The sequence below is a fragment of the Nicotiana sylvestris genome, chromosome 6 (assembly GCF_000393655.2).
Source record: "Nicotiana sylvestris chromosome 6, ASM39365v2, whole genome shotgun sequence".
Lineage (NCBI taxonomy): Eukaryota > Viridiplantae > Streptophyta > Magnoliopsida > Solanales > Solanaceae > Nicotiana > Nicotiana sylvestris.
This window is the reverse complement of record NC_091062.1, coordinates 166,273,819-166,296,544: the sequence shown is the minus strand read 5'-3', so window position 1 is coordinate 166,296,544 and position 22,726 is coordinate 166,273,819. Positions and strand designations below refer to the sequence as shown.

Sequence of the window (22,726 nt, the reverse complement as noted above, 5' to 3'; positions counted from 1 at the left end):
CTGATTGTGAAATGTTGCACGGATTGAGTTGATGCAGTGCAAAATAATTTGAAAAAAGAGTTGAACAGTCTCTGAAGATTGCCAGTGCAACCGCGGTTAATTTTGTGCGGTCCGCACTAGTGATGGTCAAAAGTGGTGCTCTCTGATGTCTGCCACCGCGGCCGCATTCCATTTAGTGCGATCCGCGGTGGACCCCGCGGCCACATTCCATTTAGTGCGGTCCGTGGAGGTTGCCTACTCAAGCTTCATTTGATCAAACCTAACACGGTCCGCGGTCGGTTTTGTGCGGTCGCGCTGGTAGGTAAGGTTGGGTCCCACTATTTTCTATAAATAGAACTCATGGGTCACTAATTACCTTTTTCGAACTTTTTACACTCAGAGAAATAAAAGTACTGTTCATAACCTCTCTTGACCGTGATTCTTTCTTTTTGACTAATTACATTTCATTTTCTCATCTGGTAATGTTTCACTCAGTCCTTGTACATTTAATTGATTAATTTTGTTTTATTTTATTATCATTAGCTCATAACTTCTTTTTTTTCTCGTTAGTTTCTTCTTCTTTATTTTAGTTGTTAGCTTAGGGTAGTTTTAAATGCTAAATTTGTGTGCTAAATATGCATAATGGTTGGGCAAGTGAGTAGGGACAAAGTAGGTGAACAAATTTGAACAATTGTGCAAAAAAATGAAACCCTAACTTAGTGCCTGTGCAAATTACTCTCTGCGGCCCGCGGTCGCCTTTGTGCGGCCCGCGGTGCCCTGATGCGGTCCGCATTACCATTTTGCGCGGACCGCGGTGCCCGAGTGATTGAAATTGAACCTATGCCCAGCGCGGCCGTATTGCACTTTATGTGGTCCGCGCTGGCCCACCACGGCCGTGATGCTACTTTGTGCGGGCCGCAGTGGTTGGATTCAGAGAGGTGGTGTTACAATCCTTACATCAGTGCGGACCGCGGTCGCTTTTATGTGGTCCGCGGTGTCCCAATGCGGCCGCACTACTTTTTGTATGGGCCGCGGTGGGGAGAATCAGAGAGATATTGTCCAGGGCCTTGTCCCAATGCGGACCGCGGTCACCTTTGTGCAGTCCGCAGTGCCCCCAGTGCGACTGCACTCCTATTAGTGCGGGCTGCGGTGCCATGTTCTGCAACTGTTTCTGCAACATTTAACCTGCTGTCTGCAATTAAATTTCAAGACTTGTTTTACTGCCTGTGCTGATACCAACCATGTTAGATGTTTATGCTTGCAGATAACGGTCAAACAATGAGGTAAAGGTGCCAAACAACCCGGCCGAGGTAATTCCTCCCAGGGAGGGAAGAAACGGATTGTAAAACTCACTCCCCAGGCTAGATAAAACATAAAGGACATGAGGAAAGCAATCAAAGCGGCCGATAAAGCCCTTGACACCTCGGGGAGTGAGTACGAGCCCTCCCGGGAGATATCTTCAGATTCAGTCCCTCTATACATCCCATATCCGGAAAACGCCATACATAGAGACACTCACCAATCTTCCCCCGATGCTCGAGCCTCAATCAACATTTCTTCTGGGTCATCTGAGGGCTCAGCGGCAGGTAGTAGGGATGAACACTCTACCTCTCCCACAGCATCAATATCTAGAGAGGGTGCTAGAGGTGATGAGGGACATGGGGAGTTATCTGGGGTGGTGTGCCGCAGGTTGGGGGTGTTGACCGGACTAGGAATCCCGCTGTTTGGGAGGATAGGTTCGTCAGCCAGGTGGTGTTCCACAAGTTTAGGGAATGGTGGCCGGCACGAAAATTGAGTCTTGAAAGGAATTTCATTGACAGAGACCTCCTACCCCTACACCCCAATGTACATAGACAGTTTCAGGCTCAGGTGGATTGGGAGTTCTTTAAAGATAATTGTGTGAAGGCAAATGAGCATATGGTCAAAGAGTTCTGTAGCAATGTGGCCCATATCTTGAAGGGCACTATGGTGTCCAAAGTGAGAAACAAAAATGTGGTATTTACCGGGAAGGCACTAAATGAATACCTGGGGTTCAATGATGAAGATGAGTCCCTTTACAATGAAAAGTTGGCAATGGGCGAGGAGGTTCGTCCGTGGTTAGCTTCATACCTGGCAATCCCAGGTATGGTTCTAGAGTGGTTGCAAACAGGGGCCAAAATACTTCGGAGAACTTTAAACTTTGAGGCAAGAGGGTGGTTGACTTTTGTGTGCAGTCGACTCGACCCCACTACCCATGATCAGACTATTCCACTCGCCCAGGCTGTTCTTGTTGCTTCTATTATGGCGGGATATCCTATCAATATGGGCAATGTGATGTCCCGCTTCATTTCTGCAGTGGGGGTTGAGCATGACCGGAACTACCCTTTTCCCAGCACCCTCACTATGTATTTCCGGGACCTGGAGGTGGAGAAGAGACCTTTTGACATCAAGGTCAAACCTGTGGCTCCGTTTCTATGGTACAGTTTGAAGGGGTTAGACAATCCTAAGGACAAAATTTACAAGCCACCTGCTTCTGCCCCAACCGGCCAGTCTGAAGAGCCAGTTGCGCTAGAGCCCTCCACTGAGCCTACTTCCACAGTTGCTGACATGCCTCCCGGACCTTCCACTTCTGCTGGTCCCTCGAATTCAGCTGGCCCGGGGATTCCATCTTCCCGGGCACATCCTATCACCGCCCACCAGCTGAGCCAGAGACTTCATAGATTAAACAACTGGATGGCGACTGCTTCATCCAAGTTGTCCACCTTGACTTCTACTATTATGGCTCAGTCGGCACCACAGCCAGTGCAGGTGCCCCAGTTTATCGAGGATTCACTTAAGGAGATTCTTGCCAACCAGCAAAAGATCCTCGATTCTCAGGCTGCCTTGGCTAAGGCAGTGGATTCACATGGCAAGGCCCTGAAGGAGCTTTCCAGGGAGCACAAGAATCTTAGTAAAACACGGGCTTCCAAGGAGTCTGTGAAGGCGCTAAGGGAGGATGTTGACAAACTGAAGGCAGACCAACTGCCTTTAAACTTGCTATTTGAGGATCCAGCCCCAGCAGCAGCACCAGTAGCAGAGCCACAGCAGGAGCATACACAGAGGCTTCCAAAGAAGAAGAGGAAGCTCCCTAGTGCAGATGAGGCGATGATCCAGTTGGCGGACCCATCGGAGGTTTCCCCCAGTTAGCCACAGGATGTTCCAGATATTCAGCCCATACAGGTCCAGGCCCCAGTCCCAGCAGCTGAGCAGCAAGAGACCGGGAACCAGTCTGAGGTTCCCGTACATACAGAGGACCAGGGGACCACTCATGTTCCCATGCAGACAGACGAGACTTAGGGAGCTCCTATATCCTTTCTTTTTGATTTCTTGATGCTTATTTGTTTAGTTGGCATTGGGGACAATGTCAGCTTTTATTTGTGGGGGTGCGCCCTACTTTTTATCTGGATAATTGTATATATTAGTTGACTTAGTTTATGTTTCTGTTGATTTTTTTTTTATTTGGTCTGTATATAACTTTACATTTAGTTACTTTTATCACACTTTTTATCTTCTCTTTGGTCTGTATATAAAGTTACATATTTGTATATATATTCATCCCTCATTGTATATTCTAATCCCCTATTGTAAATATTTATTCTATTTTCTATTTTCGTACAAATTTTTCATTCTTAGCTTGGTAGATAGGCTCGCAGCCTTTTTGTTTCGGTTTTGGCGCTTTCAATAAACCCTTGGTTTTCTTAATTCCACAGTTCTTTCCAAGGGTGGATTATTGTGTGAATCGGGTGGCTCTTCTCGATGATGGATGGCGTGACAACCTTCTTAAGGGTTTGAGTTCATTTTAGATTTTTCTCTTGTTTTTAATAGTTTATAGTTAAGGGTACCTCAAGCAAAGCTTCACTTGGGCCTAACACATTTTCCTTTGATCCCATGGTCAAAGACAAGGGGTTGTGTTTAGGATGGTAAAAGTAGTGACCTTGAGACTCTTGTTTTGACCAAACAAACATTATGTGGTCTTTCGGGACTATTGTGTACTCAATCGTGTCTAAGGTTGTTGTGGGCCCCCGACTCTATGTCTTTAGAAATCCTTGAGTGTGTGTGGTGAGAAATTGAAGTGCGAGTCCAAGTCCCGAGCCAATGGTCTAGAACTTGCCCTGAATGTTTGTTGAGGCAAAATTTTGAGTGAAATTTGACTTGAGAAGTGATTATAGACTCTCCTTGATCCAAACAATAGTCGAACAATTCTATAGCCTACCAATGATATAATCCCTAGCTAACCCTTTTGAGCCTTAAACCTTTTTCTTTTAAGAACCAATGCTACAAGCCTATGCCCGTTCTAAATTATACCATCTCTTGGCACCCAAATTGTCTCTTAGGTAATGGAAAAAGTCTAAGTTTGGGGGGGAGAGACAAGAAAGGAAACAAAGTTGTAAAAGGAACAAAAGCAAAAGGAAAGGAAGGCGATGAAAAATAAAGAAAAGAAAAAGACAAAAAGAAAGCCCAATGTGCAAAGAATAAAACGGGATTCAAGAAAAACAAAAGTGAAAAAGGTGTGAAAAAAAAGGTAGAAAAAGGAGAAATGCTTTGAATTGCATAAGAAAGAGTGACAATGTGTCTCTCTAACCCCTTGAAAAGAAGTGAAATACTCAAAGAGTCGAAGAGAATTGTGCCAGAATGAATAAAAAGAAGTGCTTAAGGGAAGATAGAACCCATATAGACCAACAACTTTTCCTACCCTGAACCAACAGCCTTCACATTGACTCTACAAAATCCCTATATGATATTGAGTTGGATGACACTCGCATCAGTGGATACTTACATAAGGGTCAAGCATATGGTACTTAGAGCCGGACTTGTGACCTTTCCTTAAGAGAGAGACGAGTGACTTCCCATTAACCTTGGTTTGTGTGCTTATACTCTAAAAAGTAAGGTTTGCTTAGGGAGAGTTGAGGATGTGTGAGTTTAGAGTCCACAGCGACCAAAGTAATTGAGAGAGTTCTTTGATGTAATGAGTCAATTCTTGATGCTCTTGTGTTACATTTGATCCATAGTTTTTCAAAGTTTAAATTTTGTTAAGGATCGGTTTGTATTGAGGGCAATTGTTAGTCCCAATTGATGCTTGTTGAGGTTACTTTAGGACAGCTGGAATTACTTGGATTTTTCTTTAAGGGGTGGGTCTTATTTTGTTTGCTTGAGGACAAGCAAAGGTTTAAGTTTGGGGGAGTTGATAAGTTAGGATTTTAACATGTTTTATGCCCTTACTTGCCTATGATTTGATCATATATTGTTACAAAATAGTCCTAAAAGGCTCACAAGTTGTGCTTGATCGCAGGTTTGATCAACAAAGTGACGAAATATCAAAGATCGGCTCAAAAAGGAGTGAAACCTGCTCAAGTATCAAAGACCAAGAAATTTAAGAAAAGAAGGCCTAGTGCGGACCGCGCAAAGTGGAATGCGGCCGCACTAGGTGGTTCAGAGAGTTGGTGAATCAGGCTAGAAGAAGCGCTGCTGCGGTACACATCTCGCGGTCCGCGGTGAAGGCTCCGCGGCCGCACTACTCTTTTGTACGGTCCGCGGTCATGAGATTCAGAGAGATGAAGTTTGCAAAGCCAGTGTCATGCGATCCGCGGTCGTGGTTGCGCGGACCGCACCAGCTCCCTCCGCGGCCGCGGTCCGTTCTACGCGATCCGCGGAGTCCAAGTTTAGAGAAGCAAAAGTGAGCCCAGTGTGGCTGCGGTCCATTTAATGCGGCCCGCACTGACCCCGCAGGGGTATTTTTGTCTAGTTTTTCCAGCCTAGTATAAAAAGAATATTTTACCATTTTTTAAGTAATTAGATACATCAGTGGAAAGCTGCGCTCGTGAGAACATACTTTGTAGCCATTTTTGGCACTTTTGCTTTACATTTACGATAGATTATTGTAATTTAATTTTAGCAATTAATTAATATGCTTAGTTCTTCATCTATTTCTTCAATTTCTTTATCTAGCATGAGTATCTAAACCCATTAGCTAGGGTTGTGGCTCAACCCTAGTGTGGGTAATTGATGGGTGTTGTCATCTAGTGTTAGATTGACTATGGGTTTTTGCTATTTGGGTTGATTTTATGCTTTAATCTAGAATTGGTGGTTGCAAACACCGATTCAAGCTTTGTGGGTTTAACTCTTCTTGAGAAAGAGAGTCTATAACCCCAAAATTGACCCAACAAGGAATTGGGATGGACTCATGAGAAATGATAGTCCCAATTAACGGGTTAAGCCTCGAGAGAGTAATTACCCTACTTGAACCCTATTTGCTTGGTCTAATTTGCCTACCCATTTGGTCTCGAGAGAGTCAATTGGGCAAAGTCACTTTCTCTATCGAGAGGTGTGAGAGTGGGTAAAATTGTGCAATGGTTATAGCATAAGCCCCAATTATGTCAATCGAACCTTAGTAACATCTACCCGTCAATTAGCCACCTAGGTAGTGTCACGACCCTAGTGCCCTTCTTCCCATTAGATACAACTTAGCAATATTCTCGTAGCATAATTTAGTATGAATCGATAGTTTTATAAAAATAGGTATAATTCGAAAACCCAAAAATGTTTGAAGTGACATTAGGAGTACAAACACATCTCTAGGATAGACAGACAATCCAACTCCACTACTAGCTCCCTGAGGAATTCAATCCCGACCTTCATATCGGGTAAAAGCTATTGCAACCCGCTCTACCTACCTTAGTGTAGCGTCGAGTTGGCAGCGATCAATGACGTCCACCCATTTCCCGAGAAATGACAAACGAGGTTCCAATAGGAAATGATGTACTGGGCCAAATGGTCGAGCGAACTGTGTCCGCCTGAGCGAGGCTTACGGCAACCCAGCAACATGTATTTATGCCAAGCAATTAAAGAATATCTTTTCAACATCTCGTACTCCAAAAAAGAAAAATTCAGCATTCTCAAGGCAGGGGTCCCTCCACCAAATATGTCCCAAAATACACGGAGACTTAGCGTCAACAATTTGGCACCCGCATGACCCCAGGGTCGGAACTCCGAGCTCATAAGACCCCGACAAGGCAATTCCGAGCTCACGGATAATGGCCTTCGAGCCTAAGAAAATTTGAGGACTCGGAGACTGTCTCCAATCGCCATACACTAGAAAACCCTAGGCCGTAAGACCCCGAGCGGGTAGACTCGGTCTGACCAGATCTATTTTACATAACAAACAAAAACTGTAAGATCTCAACAGGTATGGAAAAACTGTAAGACCTCAACACGCATGGCAAAGCTATAAGACCTCAACAGGCGTGACAAAATTGTAAGACCTCAACAGGCATGACAAAACTGTAAGACCTCAACAGGCTTGAAAATTTTGTAAGACCTTACTACAGGCATAAAACTCAATCCCGAAGTTTAGGCTATACGTCGCATTTGTAAGAATCTCGAAAGGTCATAACCTCGGTGTAGATTCCTAAACTTTCACTCGGGTTTAAAAAATGGCTCTAGCCAAACACATATGACTACGGTCAAAATGGCTACTCCAGCCAAATTAACGCGACTCGGGAATGTCCGACCATCGCTAACAAAATCGCAGGCAATTGCTTCGAATCTACTTCGAAAAGAACCGGTTAAAACAGGCTTCCCTCAACAGGCAAACGAGCTTCGACCATGTCTGCTCAAAATCACAAGGCTTCGAGCTACTCAGCCTACGAGCTGAAAACTTTTCGAGGTGCTCGAACATCGCCGCTAACGACTTGAAATCGAGGTTTTTCCCGAACCAATGATGGGTAAGGCAAAATTATTTCAAAAAACCTTAACGAGAGGAAAACAAAGCCTAAAATATGCTCATGGGCAAAAGCGTAAGAGCCATAGTTGCCAGCCAAATGAGCCTCCAGGCCGCACACTAAAAGGTCGCAACGACCAACAGCGTAAGAGCCATTGTCGCCAGCTTGAAAATTGAAAATTTGAGGATTAAAATGAGCTCGAGTTGTAACCTGATTCGGAGACCGGATCCACAATAGTTAACTACATATGCCTAAGGGCACAGAGTAAGTGCCATTGTCACTAGCCAAACCAGCCTTAGGGCCACACACTTTAAAGGTCGCTTCGACCCAAGGCTTAAGGGCCATCGTCATCCGCATATGCAGGCACGAAAAAACTTGAGGGTCAAATAAAGATCAAGTCGTAACACGACTCAAGTACTGAACCCAAAAACAGGTAAAATACAAATGCCCAAGGGCAAGGAATAAGAACCATCATCACCCGACCATGCAGGCACAGGAGATTGGGGATCAAGTAAGCTCAAGTCAAATATCTATCCGGAGACTCAACACAAAATAGTTGGGCAAAAGTGTAAGAGCTCTAACGGCAGTTCACACTGAAGACCGCATCGACCAGCCGTGTGACAACTCCCGAGCTGACCTAAACAAGCCACAGTGCTATATCATAGGTCTACGGTTCTTTCGCCAACCCTTGCTAAATTCAGGGCAGAAAAGGGAATAAGGGAAACGAAATCACAGGATTCTCTTTATACATATGCCAAAACTAAAGTACTATATACAAGCAGGGATATCGACAGGAAAAAACAACAAAGATCCTAATCTATTGCCGAACCGGCAGCCTCAACAGCTCCCCAAGGGGTGCACACGGACGATTACGAGTCCCCCGACGGCCCCTTCTCAACGGCGTCCTCTCTCTCCGGGGATCTACCCCCATCTTTAACACCACTTGAGCTGCCTTCCAATGCGCCCCCAACGGTCTGCTTGTGGGAGTCCAGCCAGGCACGATCTGTGGCTCGAGGTAAAATCGGGCCAGCTCCCTCAAACGTCCTCTCAATGCAAGAATCTGCGATGACTGCTCCTCCCCTATGCAAAGATACAAGTGCCTCGGCCTCAACTTTGATCCGGACCAATGCAGCCACTAGCTCGGAATGGAGGCTCTTATACTTGTCACTATCCTCCTTCGCATCCTGGAGCTGACGCTCGATTAAGGTAACTCTCCCCTGAAGGTTGTCCCTCTCAGAAGTCACCTCGCTCACATGCCAACTAAGCTCAGAAATTTTAGCATCTCTAGCCCGAAGCTCCCCTCTCAGCAGGGCGTTCTCCTTCTCAAACTGCACAAATTAAGGCCTGAGAAGTTAGAAGCAATAGAATCTCACAAGGGCTCAAATGATAGTAAACAGGGGATGAATAACCTGCTCGGTAAAATAGGCTTTCTCACGTTCGTGACGGCTCACCTCATCATGATACTGGTGAAAGCCTGGTTATAAAGCACTTTGGCCTAAAACCATATAAAGGGACAAGTTAGGAGAACGAAGGTCGGAATGGCCTAGAACGGTGGATAAGGTTAGCAGAAGTTACCCGCTCACAAAGTCTACCCATCTCGCCGAAAATGGATAAAGCATCAACCTCAGAACTACCCTCGAGAATGGTCACCGACCTCTCGAATGCATCTCTGCCTATGATCAATGCTCCTGCCTCAGAAGGCTCCTTGCGAGGAACGTCTTGCACTTCGTAAGATGGAAGAATCTCCTCTTGAGGAGAATCGACAACAATCAACGGGTTAACAGGGTCAGCCAAAATCTCCATCCCTTGTTCACCTTGGGTCCCAGATCGAGGCCCCTCTAAACTGCCTGCCAAGGGTATCCTAGCTCGAGAAAAACTCCGGCCAGCTGCCAATTCGGGGGCAGTGCTCGATACCCCATCCATTGCCTCACCGCCACGAAGCTAGGCCATGACGGCATCGGACTCTTGTCTAGGAGCATCTATCCCCACGGCCTGAGGATCGATCAAATCCATACGCTCTTCGGGGGATACCGAGAAGTTGCTTTCTCCCTCACCTTCAGCACGAGGGTTTCCCGTCGCCTTGGAGGTCAAAGCTGCTGGATCAACCTTGGAATCCTCCACCTTGACCCTCTTGGGCTCCGGTGGCCCAATAGATAGACTCCCCTACCTTTTCTTCTCCTCACCAAGCACCAGAGCCTCCCCTCCAATGGACGGTGCATCACTCGTCGATGGGATTTCTCCCAGAGCTACATAAATGTAGAGGAAAAATTCAAAGGATGTAGAAAGTTACTAACAGCAAAATACGCGGATGTATCAAGGCTCAAGGCTCGCCATGGTGTTTGGCTTCCCATTGAGCTTGGGACAACTCTCGCCACCCTCGTTCGTTATACAGGAAAATTGAGTACAAACGACCAACCCAACCCGGTAGATCCGACACCACACCAGGGTAGATCGCTACGGCTAAAAAGGCAAGAAAAGCAGAGTTAGACGCATAGGGAGATATCGCCAAGAAGGAGAAAAAACATCATGTTTACTTATGCCTGGCATTCCACTTCTCAAGGAACGGCATATTTTCCACTGGAATCAAGTCAGACGTCCTCACTCGGATGAATCGGCTTACCCATCCCTCGTCCCTGAACTCCTTAGTACAGGCAAAAAGGGATCTCGGGGCTCAATAGCGAAGCTTGATTAAGCCCCCACGAAGAAGACGGGGACTATACATCCGGATCAGATGGATCAGGGTGAAGGGCATTCCTTCTATCATGTTCGAGTAATGCCTAATCATATAAACCACGTGCTAGAATGAAGGATGAACTTGACCTAGAGTTACTTGATAACTCCAATAGAAGTCGAGAATCACAGGGTCGATTGGAGGCGAGGATGGCCCCACTAGCCCCAAGGTAAATGGGTAGGTATACACACTCAGAAAGCTGGCTTTATGAGCCATAATATCTTTCTCCCGAGCAGGAATCTCCACGAGCACGATATCCACCTAGCGACAGTCGTCCCTCACTCTTTCGATGTTCGTTATGGAGTTGATATACTGAGTTACAGGCTCGCAGTGCCCTAATTTCAAGGAAGGTCTCTCGACCCTAAAATCGGAAGTCATCACAAAGGATCCTGAGACACTTTTCCTTGAGAGAAAAATGAAGAAGACGAGCCGGCGACCTCCCGGGAAGCAGAAGTAGAAAATCTTGCCATCCTTGAGAGAATCTTAAGGAAGAAGAAAAAGGGGTTGTGTTCCTAAAAAAGAACGAGAATGAGGGAAAAACAGACCTTACTATGGGTTTTTTGGCACGAGATAGAGCCTGGAAAGGAAGAGGGGAGTATTTATAAAAGCACCATGTGTACATTGAAGGAAGCCAACCGCTGCAGTCAATACGAAAACCTGCAGGGACGGCAAATTAGGATTGTTTCTTATCATTTCTTTCCACTTTCACTCTAAGAAATCTGTATACGGCAAATCCGGGGGCCTTATTCCCCGTCATAAGGTCGCCTCGCGGTCATGCTCCTCGAAGCTCGAAGCCAAGGTCGAGACTCACCCTTAGGTCCAGTCCGAAGGGCATCGTGTTCCAACGGCTATAGCAGGCTACAACATGCGAGAGAGAAGTTCCCAAGGCATACGGCTTAATCTGACAAAGGTGACCTACCCGGGGGCCTATTTCAAGACGTCACGTCCAGCCATCCTATCTCCACGCCTTTACAGCCAACATGTTTTTGTACTATCATGGATTTTCCTCCTATATAAAGGGGATACCCATCACTTTGTAGGGCTCAGCTGATATTGCTCCAACTATTTCTCCACAAGATCAATAATATCTCTCTCTCTCTTTCTCTCTCTCTTTCTTCTCTCTAACTTGCTCGTCCTTACTAGCTCGAGGCTACTTTTAGCGTTATTAGTTTCATACTTGTTCTTTATTTATTTCTTGGTATAGGCCATAAAGAGCATTTGTTTAATCATATCTTAACTGTTATCCCATTCCTGACTACCCTCAATAGCTCGAGATCGAGCTGGATATCGCCCCAAGGCTTCTTCATCGACCAACCCGAGGCTCGGGCAGCAAGCCACTGGGTTTGATTACTGCCCTGTTTTAGCTTGAATCTCTTCGTTAAACTTACTCTTTCAGCATCTACTGCTCTAACAACTAGCATAAAAATAGATCACGTATTTTTATAATTTCATTCACAAATTTAATTGTTGTTACCATTTTCACAATAAACAAAATATTTTTCCTAAGACATGTATTCAACTGCTTCAACTTACATCGCATATTGAAGGATTGAATTCCTTAGGGTTCGGATAATTGTTAGGACTTAGGATCCATATGAACATTCCTTGTCCAAACCAAAACCTTCCATTTTTGATCAACTGGTCTTTTTTGAATAATCTGGTGCAAAAACTAAGCTTAAGTGCCCTGTGGTAAGCGAATCCTGGTAGATATAGTGGCAGGGCAAAAACTCCATCAACAAAAACAGCAAACTCATTTTCAACTACATCAAACCATTTCTGATCAACTTGTCTACCCATAATGACAGCCATGAGCACTTGAAATGCAAACTTCATCATTTCAGTTAGCAACTCACCGGGCTAAAGCTCTTATGGAATGCAGCAACAGCAATCTCCTTTATATGGTCAACATACAGTGATAAATGCCTCATGACCTGTAAATGAACCTGTCGTTATCTGCCGCAGAAGCTTGTGCATGCTGCCTTGTAACTACATGAAATTCTTGTTAGAAATTACTGTCTCTTCTAGAGACTTCTAGTGTGACCCACTTATAAGGTAATAAATTATTTACCTTGCCTCCCCAAGGAAATAATATTCTATAGTTATGCATATATGGTAGTTTCTTTGATGGAAAGAAATTACCATATATTAGAAGTCATTAGGGTAATTATAATTTATGGGGAAGTCCCTAAGGCTAAAGTATTAGCCTAAGAGTCCCTAGCCTACCTATAAATACGCCTGTGACTCCATCAGTCTGGCATCCTATGATAGGCATAGGCTAGAAGGCTCCTTAGGTTTTCTCTCAAGGTTCTTCCAAGGAATTCTCCACATCACTTGAACAACCATGGCTGAAGGTACGTTCCTTGTATAATTTCCGCTGTGTTGGCTTTGTGTATATGTTTAAATTACAACATGTGGTATCAGAGCCTACCTTTTAACTATTTTGTTCAGTACTTTTGATGGTAATTATGGATATAATTTATCATGTTTTGATAATAACGAAATTGTAACTTGGAACCGAACTTTAGTCAGTAGATTACTCTTTAGCTTTTGGCTTTCGAGTGTGTTTTAATTACGGTTAACTCTATGAGTTTTATGTATCTTTGTCGGCATACTTTGATTTTACATTGTAAGAACAAGAGAGAAATCATTTTTCTGGTAACACTTATATTGATAATTGATATGTTATGGTTCAAACTTGTTCTCTTCTCTCTGATCTGAAAATTACTTGGTGTTAATTCGCTTTGGAGAATCTAATATGCCAATTAGAGAGATTTGCATTAAGCTGTTTGAACAGTAGACTGCATACTGTAGCAGTACATATTTGTATATTTAATCTGGTGCATACAATATAAGTATTTTATAACTCTGGTTTAGGTTAGAATTGCTATTTTTGTAATACCACCATGAGGATGATGTATTTATTTGTTTATTGTAAATAGATACTTTATTTGTCTTGAAGTTTGTGCCTATCTGATCAGTTGTAGACTTTAGAGCTCACAATGATAAATTTTGGTCATATTAAATAACCAATGGTAAGCATTCTGACGAGAGATTATTGCAATTTTGGGGTGGCAGTATTCACCTTTAGGCAAGGCTTTTAAGTTGTTAAAATAATAAAATTATTTTCTTTGGTATTGCATATTGTGTTGTTTTATAATAGCCTTGCTAATATTTGAGAAGTTCTTATAATATTATAAGAATTACTTTTGGGGAAACATAAAGCCATACTTACATTCAAGCTGCCTATTTTTTTAAAAACAATCAACATTCTAGATAAGTTGATAGTTAAAGGTTAAATACTGTGAGATGTCATTATTGAGTTTTCTTTTATGTGATGTACTTAGGAGTAGACACGGCATCTTGAGTACTTGATATGAAAGAAATTAAATTGTTTAATCACATAAAGTCTGGTGATTAAAAATTTTAATGACATCTATTTAGTCTAGTTATCTCATTAGAATGGCCCTACAGGAAGGTAATTATTTTGGTGAGATTAATTGGAATAAGATAATAAACCTTTAAGTTGAAAATTATCTTATGCCCACAGGTACAGATTAATTTTTATGCATTTCGGTTTACTAGTCTAATAAAGTTAGTAAATTCTATGCATGGGTTGCAACCTCTGCCCACGGGAAGGTCTAGAATTTACTATAAATTGGTATTTTACGCGATTCACCTTTGACGGATTGTACTTCATAGCTTATGTATGTTTATCCTTATTTTGCAGTATTTACAGCTTTTCCTACCGCTATTTTTAATGAGAATGCTCGAATTCAAATGATTTCTGGTGACAATTATACTGAATGGAAGGAGAAAGTCCTTCTCACTTTAGGGTGCTTGGATCTAGACATGTCACTCCGTGTGGATAAACCACCTATTCCCACAGAATCAAGTACTCCAACTGCTAAGGCTAACTATGAGCGGTGGGAGCGATCTAATCGCTTAAGTTCAATGCTCATAAAAGATCACATAAGCCAAGCATTAGGGGTTCTATCCCTAACAGCGATAAGGTCAAAGCTTACATGAAGGCAATTGATGAACAATTTGTAAGCTCTGACAAGGCATTGGCTAGCACCCTTATGAAGAGGCTCTCAAGTATGACTTTCGACAGAAGTCGTATAGTGTGTGAGCACATTATGGAGATGAGAGACATTCCTGCTAAACTCAAGTCCCTTGAGGTGGATATGTCTGAACCATTTCTTGTGCATTTCATTCTCAACTCCCTTCCTGCGGAATATGGTCCGTTCAAGATTTCTTACAACACGCATAAGGATAAATGGTAAATCAATGAACTTTTGACCATGTGTGTTAAAGAAGAAGAGAGGTTGAAGCATGAGATACCTGAAAGTGTTAATATGGTGACTCATGGTAAGAGAAATGCAAAGAAGGGCAAAAGTGTTCTCATGAAGAAGAAAAGCACCTTTGACAAAGATGCTTGCCGTTTCTGTAAAAAGAAGGGTCATTGGAAGAAGGATTTCCTGAAATATAAGAAATGGCTTGAGAAGAAAGGTAATTTTACCTTTGTATGTTATGAATCTAATTTTATTAAAGTTTCTGATAATACATGGTAGATTGATTCTGGTGCCACAATTCACATTGCCAAAATCATGCAGGGCTTTCTAACTCAAAGGAAGCTGATAGGAAGTGAACAATACGTCTATTCTGGCAATAAGACGCGTTCATGTATGGAAGGCGTAGGGATTTATAGGCTCATTTTGAAGGATGGTTTTCACTTAGATTTAGAAAATACTTTTTATGTTCCAGAATATCCTAGAAATTTAATTTCTCTTTCAAGACTATCAATTAGTGGATATGATTTGAATTTTCATTATCCTTCTGTGAAACTTTTGAAAGATAATAAATTTATTGGTTTTGGAAATTTGAATGGAAATTTATATAAACTTGAGATAGACCCCACATTTGAATGCAATGTATTAACTTTGCATGATAAAGAAATTAGCACTAAGCGATGTATTATCAATGAGAACTAATCAAGTCTTTGGCACAAGAGATTGGGACACATCTCTATTGATAGAGTCAAAAGGTTGGTTAATGATGGAGTTCTAAAAGCTCTTGATTTCTCTGACTTTGGGACTTGTGTGAACTTCATAAAGGGTAAGCAAACCAACAAATCAACTAAAGGTGCCAAAAGGAGTTCTCAATTACTTGAGATCATACATATAGACATATGTGGACCTTTTCCTACCCCTTGCTTGAATGGTGAGAGATATTTCATCTCGTTTATTGATGACTATTCAAGATATATGTATCTCTATTTTCTGTTTAACAAATCAGAAGCACTTGATGCTTTTAAAGTTTACAAGACAAAAGTAGAGAAACAAACTGGTGCTCAGATCAAAATTGTAAGATCTGATAGGGGTGGAGAATATTATGGTAGGTACACAGATAAGGGACAAGTTAAGGGTCCATTTGCTGAGTTCCTTGAGAGTGAAAGTATAATTGCTTAATATACCATGCTAGGAACACCATAACAAATTGGTATGGCAGAAAAAAGGAATCGGATATTAATGTACATGGTAAGAAGCATGATTAGCAAATCAAGTTTACCTTTATCTTTATGGAGTGAAGCCTTAAAAACCGTTGTGTATATTTTAAATAGGGTTTCATCCAAGGTTGTCCCCAAGACACCTTTTGAGTTATAGAAAGGATAGAAACCTAGTTTAAATCATTTACATGTTTGGGAATGTCCAACTGAAGTGAGGGTTTATAACCCACAACTAAAGAAGTTTGATAAGAACAATAAGTGGTTATTTTATAGGTTATGCGGTTAACTCTAAGGGATTTAGGTTTTATTGTACTTCTCATTCTCCTAAAATTGTTGAAGCTAGAAACGCTAAATTTCTTGAGGAGCATGAAGAAGTGGAAGTGGTTTGACTCAAAGGATGGAATTGGAAGAAATAAGGGAACCACTTGTGGTACCTTTATGTATTGGAAACTTGAATGTTGCTCAGAAAAATTCTCATAAATTATCTGAACAACAACAAGTTCAAGATCCACCACCACTTGAGGAGCCACATGAAGATCAACCCGCTTTACCTAAACTCACTAAAGAAGTGTCTGAACCAGTGGGAGTAAGAAAATCCTCAAGAGTTCGAAAACCAGCAATTTCTAGTGACTCATTGTATATCTCCAAGAGTCTGATTATGATATTGGACTAAAAGATGATCCATACTCGTTTTCACACGCCATGAGTGGAGAAAACTCCACACTTTGGTATGATGCCATGAAAGAAGAGTTAGAATCTACGGCTAAAAATAAAGTCTGGGATCTCGTCGAATTACCAAAAGGGTCATCTACCATAGGCTCCAATGATTCTTTAAAATTAAAAGAGACTCATCTGGTAATATCGAACGATATAAAGCCAGACTTGTAGCCAAGGGTTTTACTCAAAGGAAAGGCATTGATTACCATGAAACCTTCGCTCCAGTATCAAAGAAGGATTCATTGAGAATAATCATGGCATTAGTAGCTCATTTTGATTTAAAGTTACATCAAATGGATGTGAAAACAGCTTTCCTGAATGGAGATCTTGAAGATGAGGTATACATGCGTCAGCCTGAAGCATTTTGTGATAAGGACAAAAGTCACCTTATTTGCAAGTTGAATAAATCCATTTATGGGCTAAAGCAGGCTTCCCGCCAATGGTATATTAAATTTCATAATGTTGTTTCTTCATTTGGATTTACGGAGAACATCATTGATCGGTGTATATACCTTAAGATAAGTGGGAGAAAATATATTTTTCTAGTCGTATATGTGGATGATATTTTGCTTGCAAGTAGTGACTTGGGATTGTTGCACGAGACTAAACCGTTTCTTATCCAGAATTTTGAGATGAAGGATATGGGTGAAGCCTCTTATGTCATTGGCATAGAGATTCACAGAGACAGATCCCAAAGATTACTTGGACTGTCTTAAAAGGCCTACATTGAAAGAATTCTGGAAAGATTCGGGATGAAGAACTGTTCACCTATAGCAGCACCCATAATTAAAGGTGACAAATTCTCACTGAATCAATGTCCACAAAATGCATTGGAAAAAGAGCAAATGAAAGACATTCCCTATTCTTCACTTGTTGGGAGCCTTATGTATGCACAGGTCTGTACTAGACCTGATATTGCTTTTGCGGTAGGAATGCTTGGCAGATATCAAAGTAACCCTGGCCTTGACCATTGGAAAGCTGGTAAAGGGGTCTTGAGATATTTGCAAGGAACCAAGGATTTTAAGCTCACATACAAATGCTCTGACTCATTGGAGGTGATTGGATATTCAGACTCTGATCTGGGTGGATGCAAGGACACTGGTAAATCTACTTCAGGATACATTTTCCTTCTAGCTGGAGGTGTTGTGTCTTGGAGAAGTGTCAAGCAGACCATTGTTGCAACATCCACAATGGAAGCTGAATTTATAGCATACTATGAAGCTACATCACAGGCGTTATGGTTGAAACACTTTATTTTCGGCCTTAGGATTGTCAATTCTATTTCAAGGCCATTGAGAATTTTTTGTGACAATTCAGCTGCGGTTTTCCTTTCTAAGAATAATAAAAGTGAGTACTTAATGGTTAGAGACTATGTGAAGAAGCAAGATGTGAATTTTGAGCATGTTAGTACTACTTTGATGATTGCTGATCCTATGACTAAGGGTCTGCCGACTAATATTTTCAAGGATCATGTAACCCATATGGGGCTTAGTAGCTCAACTTAGTCTTGCTTTGCTCTCTAACAGTTTGTCTAGACATTATGATTATATACATGACAGTGCACACTTTTATGGGAAGTCCCTAGGGCTAAAGTATTTGCCTAAGAGTCCCTAGCCTACTTATAAATACACCTGTGACTCCATCAATCTGGCATCCTACGATAGGCATAGGCTAGAAGGCTCCTTAGGTTTTCTCTCAAGGTTCTTCCAAGGAATTCCCCACATCACTTGAACAACCATGGTTGAAGGTACGTTCCTTGTATAATTCCCGATGTGTTGGCTCTGTGTATGTGTTTAAATTACAATAATGCTCTCTTTGCTGTTAGATCTGTTGCAGATTATGGAAAACTCAACAAAAAATGTTCATCATCCATCAATACTTGCCTGCATATTTCTGGCGTTGTAAAGATGATGCTTGGATTTCTGAATGATCCATTCCCATACCTATGCTAGTTTGGGGAAAATTACAAGAAAAACCAGAAAATAGTGCAAATAGTAACTAAAAACAAATAAGATTCATTTTCATCACACAAAACCATTTATTTGCCTTCTTCAAGAAACCATAAAGGGCAACAATTCCAACCATCAAAACTGTAAAGAAACCATTCCATGTCATACTCCATATTCAGCTTTCTCAAGAAGTTAGACAAACATGATTCTGTTATTGGTTTTGTAATATGTTTCCTTATTTCACCATCTTGAAGTTGTCAGAAACTCTATGAGCTATATGTCTGCTCATTTTTTCGTTTGCTTGTTAAAACGTGGATATCGTGATTCGTGGTGTCCATTTAACTACTTATTCTACTTAGTAGTAAGATTAATATATTATTGCCTAAAAATAGAAAAGATCACTGTGATAATAGTGGAGGAGACACAAAATATATGTTTCTTATATATCGTTGCGTTCTGTATGAATTGAATGACAAATATTCGTGTGTGTCGCCTTAAAAAAAGAAGATAAATGTTCAGCCAATTTGCACTTTATGTATCATAATGTAACTTCCAAACAAGTTTGGACGTTGTTTCTGGTTCGGATAACCCAAAAAGGAAAAGAAGACAAACATAGTTTAATTTGGCAGTAGTTGACCTAGCTATTTACTTGAACAGTGTGCTTACTGACGTAGGAAGCTATTTAAACCAAACTCAACAGCAATATTTGGGTTCACGGAGCTCCTTGCATGGCTTTCAGGATTCATTTAATTTTCACAGCCTTGGATATATATATATATATATATGCGGACTAGTAAATAGCGGACTAGTAAATAGAGAAAACTGCAAACGAGTGGTTTTATGCAACATTTTCAAAGAGTATTACTACATTTTGTTTCTTAAGAAATTGTAACAACACATTATAATCACAGCTCATTCATCTTACTTTAATATCTTACCAGGTTCATCTATTGATCAGACATTACTGAAATATTACTGTATTAGTGTTTAATTTTAAACACTCCGTTCCATTTTCCTTTATAGTGAGAAACTAAAACTCCTCTTACACGATTTTAAGGAAAGGATCAAAGGGTCAGGTTAGAGAGGGAGGGATAGAGGGCATTCATATTTGGAACTTCAATTAGAGGCAAATCTAGTTTTTAAGGATCTTAGCAATGAATTTATGATTTATCTTTTAATTTTTGAGTTCTTACCTACTATTTACTAGTATAATTAAATCTTTATAAATAATTTATAGCCCGCGTTGAAAATATTGAGTTCATATGCTATAAGGTTGCATCTGCGTCTCGGCGTCTGACTCCAAGCAGCATGGTCATCACACAACAAAGTGTTCCAAATTAAAAGTTGTACGTAAAGCAAATAAAACATTCTACTGGATAGGTTAAAATGTGTTGAATTAAATAGGTTGGAACACGCTAACTCAAAATTGTTTTTCATTTGTTTATTTTTTCTTTAATAATTTGTTTAATAATAAAATCAAACTATAAAATTTTTTTGTCTTATTTATATGATTCATGACTATATCTAATTAACCAATTCCTTTTCTTTTTTTTTTTGATAATAAGTTCTCTTTTTTCCCATCATTGATAAATTCTCTATTGATCATTTTGAGCTATACATATCGTAGCTCAAGTTGATCCAAAAGTTGACTAACTTGGATTATGTCCAAACTGATCCCTCAATGAGCATATGCCTAACCTAACCCACTCAATTTTGGGCTTGTTGGAATAGCAAAAACAAGAGATCGTTACACAATAGTAGGTTTCATTTAGGAATTTTTACAGGTTGGTACCTTATTTATTTTAAATAAATATCTTTTTAAAAAATTATATTTCATAGCTACCTTTTGATTTTTATAACCAAATATCTATGGTCACCTCCTACTTTTAAGCCATAAAATACGCCTTGTATTATTTTTTCCTCAAATTCTTTTAGATTTTTCTTCCCTCTCTCTCTCAACTCTAGTCTTTCTCCATGAATACAATCACGATTCTTCCAAATGTCGAAACGGACAGCTTTGACTCTCAATCTAGAATTTATATTACCAAGTCTCCCCTGCACAGAACGAAAGAGCCAACACTTCTTTCCCAAATAGTCCAAATTTAGAGCAGCTCTAGTACTATTCATGAGAGAAGAAAATCTTCAGATCTAAAGCTTAAACCCTAAGTTAATCGCCATGGCAGCTATGGTGTCCTCCGTACAAATACAATCAAACCTATGGGATGGAGTGATGCAACTGACCAATTCCTTCTGCCTAAGTCTTCTTATTTTAATTTGATTTTATTCTATATTACCATGAAAATTGGAAGAAGTGAATGGTTTGGTGGCTACTGATGGAATATGATGGAACATAGGGGTTTCTTTTTAGTTTGGAGCCGAGCAATTTGAAGATTCTGTTAATATATTTTCAATGTATCTCGCTATATTTTCATATATTTTATTGTATTCATTGTCTTTTTCTTCATTGTATTTCAATGTGTCTCGCTGTATTCCATGTATTTCATTATATTCACTATCTCGTTGTATTCCATGAATGAATTCATATATTTTTTTAATTAATATAATTTATGTATTCAGATGTATATATGTATTCAAATTGCTCTGTTTTTGTTGTATTTATCGGTTGGAAAAAATATTCAGCATATTTTTTCTGAAGATTGCTATGTTTTTGGGGTATTTTTCGGTTGAAAATCTTTTTTATAACTGGAAATACAAATTGTGTGTGCTATAATTGAGTTTGTTGAGTTATATTAGGAGCCTATTATGTTAATTGATTCTCTTTTCGTTTAAAAACAGCTGAATAGACCATGAATTGCGCTATTTACGTTACTGTATTCACAAATACATACCGTGAATACAGTCGAATACAATAATCTATCTAGTTGTTATCCCCTGTTTCACGTCGTGAATACAGTCGAATACAAAAATCTGTCTAGCTGTAATCCCATGTTTCACGCCTAGAAATGCTACTGTATTCATGAATACAGTAGCTTAAATACATCGAATACACTCTAAAAACCTGAAAATATAGCTATAGGAAGTAATATAGTAAATGGTAGCTACAACTAGCTAATAACCACTAAACATAGTGATTTTTGAAAGTTTCTCTTTTATTTATTATTTATTCTTTTTAATTGATATATATAAATTATATATGATTATATATTGTATATTCATCAGCTATTAGTTTTGCGATTGATGATTGGCTATTTAGGTTAATTCTTTATAGAGAGAACTTCATTTATAGCCCATCGACAAAACAAATATCATCCGGTAGCCCAAAATTACAATATGCATTTTATAGCGCAAAAGTAATTCTAGTGGCTAGCCACCGAACTATATATCTTACCCACAAGCTCTGTAAAAAAATGGATCTTACAAAGGAGATTAAATCTCCAGCATAAGAAGTTCATAGTAACAACAGTACACAAACAAACACAGGTTCTCTGGAGAAATAATTTTTGGCCCAAAATGGTTTAGCCGGAAAACTTCACGATCGTCGGAAAAGCTATATACTGGCCAGATCTGCCGAAATTCAAATTAGCAAGCAAACCATCTTTCAGATCTAGATTTTTATAATATCAAAATCCCCAAAACAGTAAATAAAACGAGAAGAAAGAGTCGCCGAATTTAATGGAGGGTCGCTGGTGTTTGAGTTTCCGTCCAGATCTAAAGCCAACGAGATCGAGCACAGTGGGTTAGACTGACTGGGTTTTGATTTCAATTTCACGATAAAGTTCGGTTCTTCCATCCAAGATAAAGCGTCCCTTTTTATGTTTTTACGAAGGTGCAAGTCGTTGGGTTTCTACTTGGGTTCAATCTGATGGCTTTCCTTCTATCCTTCTTCCTATTTATGTACCTTTTTTATGTTTTTGAATCCACTAATAGAAAACCATTCACTGGTTTCACTCCTAAAATCTTGTCACTCTCTATTCTCATTGCTTTTTTTATTAAGTTTTAACAACCTTTTATTTTCTTGGGGTAATTCTTATCTTCCCGTTTCAACAAATTCTCTTGTTTTATCTTCACAGTTAGCTTTCACTCTTATCACTTCCATAATTATTGTCAAACAAAAAATCACATATGCAAATCTCAATTGTGTTATTTT

At 40.3% G+C, this 22,726-nt stretch overlaps 1 protein-coding gene across 1 annotated transcript; it reads left to right on the top strand.

Moving 5' to 3' along the window:
- Window positions 1-17,421: 17,421 nt before the first annotated feature.
- On the top strand, window positions 17,422-18,174 carry LOC138871625 (secreted RxLR effector protein 161-like). Its single transcript, XM_070149513.1, has one exon. The coding sequence runs from the start codon at window positions 17,422-17,424 to the stop codon at window positions 18,172-18,174; it is 753 nt and encodes a 250-aa protein (XP_070005614.1).
- Window positions 18,175-22,726: the final 4,552 nt, after the last annotated feature.